The sequence below is a fragment of the Etheostoma spectabile genome, chromosome 8 (genome assembly GCF_008692095.1).
Source record: "Etheostoma spectabile isolate EspeVRDwgs_2016 chromosome 8, UIUC_Espe_1.0, whole genome shotgun sequence".
Classification (NCBI taxonomy): domain Eukaryota; kingdom Metazoa; phylum Chordata; class Actinopteri; order Perciformes; family Percidae; genus Etheostoma; species Etheostoma spectabile.
Window position 1 is genome coordinate 16,902,644 of NC_045740.1, and position 7,728 is coordinate 16,910,371.

The window sequence follows — 7,728 nt, forward strand, 5'->3', positions numbered from 1 at the left end:
TGTTGATTAATGTGCATTGTTCTAATCAAATAAATAAATTAAATTAAGTTTTATAAACTTTACAGACCTACAGTTCATGGGCCTGGGGTTCCCTGGCCTAGCTTTGGGGTCCACATAGGCTGCCATCGTGCAATTTTGTCACAAAATGAAGCTATAGCGCTGTTGTCAATATCAGTTTTGCAATGGGAAAGTGCAACCAGCTATTATTAAACCAGTGAGCGACTTCTTTTCCCTGCATCCTGTGATGTCAACTCAAGGACACATCTGCCTTTGTAGCCCAAAAGATAAACACTATCATTAGCCACCGCAGCGCAAATATCAGCATTGATCTGTTAGCACGCAGCAAAACAAGTCTGGTTTGTTTGGAGTGCACCTGTGTAGAGGAATAACACGCCATATTGATATTTGCTTTGCATAATTAATAAACTACAATCTTTGCAATCTTCTTTTTATTCTGACTTCACTCTAGACATAAACTAACGCGTCTGCTGGGATCCTGAAGAGTAAAACAGCATTTTGACAGACACTAAATGGGATAACAGATCGTTTTATAAACACTTTTGGCCTCTTAACCGCTCTTTTTACTGTTGCTTGTCAAGTCATATCAACAACAGCTTTCAGATAAGTGTAACCATTTATTTCTCTTTCATAGTCTGTCTATTGATTTCTGGTTTCTGGGAAAGTTGCCCAAGATCCAGATCCCAGTAACACCCCCATTTGGATGCTGTTCCCTTCCAAGACGAGGCTCCCTCCCCAAATACTCTCCCAATCTTCGTTTGTAAAGCTGTGACAGCTCAGTGACACCTATTCACTACATGTTGTAAGAGAGGGAGATAACACTGATGATGAAAGTTAGTTGCACCAAAGTCAACTAAATTCACCATAACAATAAACTATGAGGTGACTTAACATTCAAAGCTATTGTGCGTAGTTTCTGTTGCCCCCATGAGGAATTCTAAGCAAAACTGTTGCACGTCCACATGATACAAGCCTTCCATGTGCGCACACAGCTAAGTGTCTGACAACATTATGGAAAGGATCCTTACCGTGGGTTAACCTTTATGTTAATGACTAACATCCTGAAACCAGAAACAGCTCCGACATCGCCATCGCCAAACTCACATTGCCCAATAACGTGACATTGCAGCGGTATTGCTTATTACTGGACCAATTTCTATTTCGATTATTGTCACTTCAAACACAAAAACTATGATCTAGGAAAACATGGTCCAGATTGAAGAAAAAAAAGCCCGAGCCTACAGTGTAAATTTCACCTATATCATAGTTTCTTCAACTTAATTTACAGTACCTCATGTGAGCTTCTTGCTTTGTCATTTATACATACATACATACATACATACATACATACATACATACATACATACATACATACATACATACATACATACAGTGCGTGCTGTAATTCAACAATGTTACACAGACATGAAGTCTAGTACATGTTCCTCTTGAGCAACCGATACGAGGCCGATTCAAATCTTAGAGCAGTCACTGGAGGTTTAGATCTTTGCCATGAACACAAGGGACATCCAACCTCAGCGTCTTTTTTCCCCCCGTTAGATACCTGTGTTCTCTTGAGACAAAGATGAAACACCTCAATAAAAAAAGATGATTCTGTCTCTCACTGGGGGGTTCTTAATGAGCACAAAAGCTGGTAATTCTATGTGGGCTCAATCCAACGCGGGATAAAAACTCGGCTGTGCCCTTGGGCCATGCGTGTAAACACTGCAGTAGCTGAAACAGACGGTGCCTCATTTAGTTTGTGTTGAGTATCAAAGAAGCTGCCAAACGGAGGATTACTGCAGTGTTGTTCTACACTGTGACCTGGAGGGAGCGTTCTTTAGTCTTGAGAAATCAGAATACTCTTTAAGCATGTACAGTATATAATATTTTGGCTGTAGGATCAGGTTAATAGCTTAAGATCTGAATTAGGGTGAGCTTTAGGTTAGGGTAAGGGTTGTATAGTGTTTGTGAGTGTGTTTTCTAGTGCTGCAATGGTTACTTTTATTGTTAATTGATATTTTGATGATTTTCTCGATTTAATTGATTATTAGTTTAGTCTATAAAACTCCAGAAAATGGTGAAAAAAAAAGCCCAAGATGACATCCCCAAATGTCTTGTTTTGTCCACAACTCAGATATATTCAGTTTACTGTGACAGAGGAGGGAAGAAACTAGAAAATATTAACATTTAAGAAGCTGGAATTAGAGAATTTTTACTTATTTTTATTAAAAGGTTTCTTTTTTTTGGAGTTTTTGTTTTGTTAAGCTACTGTGGTCTTAACATTGTCGCATGTAGCTGCATGCTAACGGCAGTAAAAGATGTAATCTTGGCTCCCGATTTTTAATTTTTTTCCCAATTTCATGTTACATAACTCCTGAAGCATTTGCGTTCATGTAGTATTTGGTTTAGAATATACTACTTCACCCGTGATTTTTCACAGTAGAAAGTCAAGCTCTTAAAGAGACAGGCGCTCCAACAGAGCATCTCTACAGCTGCAGCCAGCCAAGTGTTTTTTCAACATTAAAGCATGTAAACATGTTCCAATAAAGTCACAAAATAAAAGTATGATTCTGAAAATGCTATATAATAGGTCCACTTTAAAACCTGCATTTGTACATGACAGTTTTTCTAACCTGTGTGTTTTCTTCTTTCTGTGTTTCCCGACTGCCTTTCTCCTCCAGAGCTGTGTGTACGGTGAGAACCGAACGTCCATCCAGTGCACCACGCCCTCTCTGGCCAAACTGGCTCTGCAGCCGCCCGTGGTCACCAAGGTGGCCTTTGTCCTGGACGGCTACTCCACAGATCAGTGGGACCTGATCTACGTGGAGGACCCCCACTTCCAAGACCCCAAGCTCACATCCAAGGACAACAAGAGCATAGTGGAACTCAAGGTTAGACAACATCCGCAGTCTACAGCTCCATCATAATGATGTCAATCAATGTCAATGTCTTTCATTTACTCTACATCGACGACGTTTAGTTCCAGGATTGTTCAGGTGCCGCCCTAAATTCCGAATGTCCTTCCTTTTTTGTGTTGGAATATTTAACTTCGGTCAATTTATGAGGACTATAGTTAACTGCTCCTCAGACCTCTGCAGGGTAAATCTAGACAGCTAGCTAGACTGTCCAATCTGTCCAATCTGAGTTTTCTGTCGCACGACTAAAACAACTTTTGAACGTACACCAAAACAAGTTCCTTCCCGAGGCTGTTTTGCAGAGGCACCGTGGCTCCGTCCGGCGCATTGCGCCGCCCAAGACCATTGTGACTGCTATAATGAAATGCCAATAAACCAGATCACGTTTTTCTCCCATTTTGGAATGATGTGTGGACTAGCCAGACCTTCCTCCGCAGCTCTGTGAAGGAAGGCCTAGCAATGTGAGACTACTGTAAAGTTAGAAAAAAATTGAACAGTAAAGGTTAGATTGCAGAACTGAATCCCTTGGTAAAAGATTAAAGGTCTTGCTCATGAGATCTCCAGCAGGCCAGATACTTCCAGAAACAGGTGCAGAAACTCAAGACTCCTAAAGAAACTCTAATCTTTGACTTTAAGGTTAAGTCAGAAAGTCTCCATGTGTTAAAAGCTTAAGAAGTCCTTCACAGAACAGCAAGAGCAAGACACCTCTGCACCACTCTGCCAACCCTGATAAGTATACAACACTGCTTCAGGTCCGCAGAGTTGTGCTTCTAGTGTTTAGTGGATCAAATTAGATTTTAGCTTTCATTTTCATTCAGAGTGCTAGTATTTAACTTTACTGAATGAGATGAAGTCACAATTTGGAGCCAGGTTGATTCTGCTGGTCGGTGCACTCTGCCTCCCAATCCTCACTGTAACACGTACAGTTGGGTACGTACCGGGTCAAGTTGGGAAGGAAACAATACTAAAAGAAAAACAGGAAGTGGAGTCTGTTTCCCATCGTCTACTGCCCCCCCCCCCCCCACCACCCCCCCCACCCCCCCCCACCCCTTCCCCACTGCTACACCTCTCTATTGTTCTCTCTGTTGACTTGCATTGTTCTGCGTGCCGAGGTCAAGCTCTTGACAATTAATGCTGCTTTCAAACAAGCCACCACGTTCCCCGAGCCTGTTTTAGGAACACAATGAAATACATATTTCTCCTCTTTCTTCTTTCATTTTTTTTTTTTTTTTTTGTTGACTGCTGCTCGACAGTTCGTGGCAGCTGTGCTGAACCTCTCGCGGGGGATCCTGGCTGCATTTTTTTTTTTTTCCTTCTTTCTCTTTTTTCCCAGGCATGACCTTGGCCCCGATGCTAAATCCACCACCAACCCAGCCTATTTCCCCCCTTCATCCTTCCCTCCAGCCCAGACAAACCCCCAGTTTTTACCCGAGGGGGAATGGTACTACCGAAAAACAGCCACATTTAACGCCATCTGATAACCCAGCCCTGCAGTGGCCTCCAGTAAACGGCCAATGCTGGGCTCATTTAGCGCCATCTGATAACTCTAGCCCCAAAAAGGCTGATAATAAAAGACAAATGAAGGATTATTTAGCTTTGACTGACAGCTCTGCACCAGTATGGCTGCACATGAAGGAACCCGGCTGTTGATTTTGGCATGTGGCCAGGCTCTTATCACTGCCATCACTTCACGGGAGACTGAGATATCACTTCCAATTAACATCGTGACAAATCATTCAGAGTGACTTGTATCACTGCGACGGTTCTTTAATAACCATGTTTCTATGTCTAGAAACACAATGAAGAAGGATTGTATTGGATGATCTGGATACCAAGTGTTTCTTTATGCGTGTCCTAATTGCAAGCAAGTAGGTGAATTATGTTTTCTGTTGCTCTGTTTGAAGAGTGTGTGTGGTGTGGTGTGTGTTGTGTGTGTGTGGTGTGGGTTGTGGTGTTGTGTGTGTGTGTGTGGGTGTGTGTGTTGTGGTGTGTGTGTGTGTGTGTGTGTTGTGTGTGTGTGTGTGTGTGTGTGTGTGTGTGATGTGTGATTGTTTGTGTGTGTGTGAACGTGAACAGGTGCAAGCCTCCACTCTGTGTCAAATTGGAAAATCCCAAGCTGTCACGCAAGGAATGTGATCATTCCCTTTATTGCCTTCTGCTGCACTCAAACAAGTGTGTTTACGTGTGTGAGAGAGAGAGAGACAGAGAGAGAGATGGAATCAGAGGAACAAAAAGGGAACGAGAAGAGAAAACACGGGAACAACAACAAGTCTGAGAGAGGGAGAAAAAGAACAAATGAAGCCGCGTTGTTCTCTTGCCGCTTCCCTTCAAATGACACACACTCACTGGGTCGGTTACACACGCTCACGTGGACAATTGCTGTGTGCGTGCTTCCAATCAGATCTCAGAGGGGGCGTTTTCTGTCATCCCGCTAGGAGTCACACGACTAGAATAAGTTACTCTGTCTTAGTTAAATCAGAAGCAGCAAGCTCAGTTCATACTCAGTCCTTTTGATCTCTATGAATCATGATGAACTCTGCCAGAAAGAGAGACCTGCACGTAAGCCAGCATTACTTCACCTCGCTGACTATTTTCTACTCTCTTCCAACAGATTTGAAGCCTTCTGTTTCCAAATACCAATAAACAAGCCATTGTGTTAATACTAAAAACTGACTTCTGACTATAAAATGTATATCATTTTGTCAGTCCTGCACCCGTGTCACTTACTGGCCTTTTAAAAAGTCCTATAAATAGTTTGAAGGCTGCATAAGTCAACTTTAAAGAGTGTGAATGTTTCACACTCCAATACTAAGGTCTGTAAATTGCAAAGAACACACTTTTGTGGCCTGTGATTGATTTACACCAGAGTAAACTTTACCAAACAGCCCCCACCTTGCCATCCTCGACAGCAGTCTGCATCTTCCATGCTAAACTTTACCAAACTTGACTGTACGGCCATATAAAATGAAATGGTGCGCCTTAGGTTCCAAAAAAACTAAAAAAGAACCATATGAAAGTGAAACGTGACACCTTTTCAGTTAACAAAAAATATACTGTCAAAATAAGGGCTGAAAATGTTGAAAAATAAAAATGTCCAAAAACCCTGGGCAAAAAACATCAAAAAAAAACATTGAAAAAAGTGACAAAAATGTCGGAAAAAGGAATAAAAATGTTGAAAAAAAGTGACCAAAACGTTTTTTTCATGGTTGATGAAAAGACGACACAAGGGTTAAAGAGGTCTACATAACAGGGACTCAGCTGGCCAAAGAGCTCCCCCTAAGGCTCTGTATTATGTTCTCGTTGTGTGTACCAGTATTCCCAAAATGTGTGAAATCCCATTTCTATCCACCGTTTTATGTTGGTGAGTTGCAGTTTGTCTCAACACTCCTGCTGCTGCTGACAGCAGCATTTCATTTGCACCTGAGGTAGTGTCTTTTCCAGGAAAGTCACAAAGGAGCTTTATTTTTCACGTTTCATTTTGCACTCGTGATAGCTGGTTTCCATCTTATTTTGTAATTAAGCATTTGGTTGGTTCCATCTACTGTCTGGATGCACGGACCTCAGCAATAGTCGCTTGGAATGTTGCTGACCTCAACTTTTTCAATCTTTGTTTTTATCTCTCCCTGTATCTTAATCCCATTCTCCTTCTTTAACTACATCCTTCCTTTTTTGCTGTCTTTCCTCCCCTTATTATTACTGCCTCACCTTCTCTCTCTTTCCTCCCCCTTTCCCTCCGCTGCAGGGGGACCACATGGACCGAGAGGCGATGAAGTGTCAGGTTCTGACTGTGTCCAACCACAGCTGTGAGACTCTGACTCTGGTGGGAAACACTCTGGAGTGCACCGTCCCCACCGAGCTGCAGGCCGCCACCGCCAAGGGGCTGCAGGTGGAGGTGAGACACACCTGCCGTTCACAGATACCAACGCACATGCAGTGTGCTTTTTAGTTTGCATTGAAAGCAGATAACATCCATTTTTTTTCTTGTCTTTTGTTCTTAGCAGCAGTCTGTTTGGAGTTTTTCTTTTCTCCTTTTGAATGGTTTAAACTTTTGTACCTTTTTAACCCTATTGCCTATATTATTTGTTTTCACTTTAGGTTAAGCTCTGCACTTTGACACAAACACACAAACATTAACATATTCGCTCATGCACAATACAAAGCAATTGAAAGACATTCGTACACAGGTGCACACACCTACAGTATACATACACACCTCGTCTCACTGTAGCTTATCCAACAGTTGCTTTAATTAACACCTTTTTGTTTATAGAGCAAACCACTAATAGACATCCACACCCACTCACACAAACACACACAGACACACACACTTCACTTAAATCAATAGACCTCTTGTTCCTGTGTGTGTGTGTGTGTGTGTGTGTGTGTGTGTGTGTGTGTGTGTGTGTGTGTGTGTGTGTGTGTTCTCGTTTAACTACATGTGTGGGGTCCAAAAACCGGGAATACAGTATACTTGTGGGGTCCCGACAGCTTTGTGGGGCCAAAAGGCTGGACCCCACAACTTTAAAGGGCTGTTTGAGGGTTAAGACTTGGTTTTAGGATCAGGGTTAGAATTTGGTTATGGTTAGGGTGAGGGTAAGGGTTAAGGTTAGGCATTTAGTTGTGATGATTAAGGTTAGGGTGAGGGGCTAATGAATGCATTAAGTCAACGACGGGTCCCCACAAAGATAGTGAGACCCATCAACCGCTGACCTGAACACAGGTCAATAACCAGGAAAAGGGAAACTGAAAGATGAGACTCTGCTAGGAGTGTGTGTGTGTGTGTGTGTGTGTG

General features: G+C 42.4%; 1 protein-coding gene and 1 long non-coding RNA gene across 2 annotated transcripts in view; one reads left to right on the top strand and one right to left on the bottom strand.

Moving 5' to 3' along the window:
• met (MET proto-oncogene, receptor tyrosine kinase) overlaps positions 1–7,728 on the top strand; it is an 80,015-nt gene that overhangs the window by 52,377 nt on the left and 19,910 nt on the right. Inside the window, exons 11-12 of the mRNA XM_032522893.1 lie at positions 2,703–2,912; positions 6,679–6,828. Of these exons, the coding sequence (XP_032378784.1) occupies positions 2,703–2,912; positions 6,679–6,828 (360 nt within the window). The remainder of the gene's footprint in view (positions 1–2,702; positions 2,913–6,678; positions 6,829–7,728) is intronic.
• The window catches only part of LOC116693827 (uncharacterized), a 24,144-nt gene that overhangs the window by 11,985 nt on the left and 4,431 nt on the right, over positions 1–7,728 (bottom strand). The window lies entirely within an intron of this gene.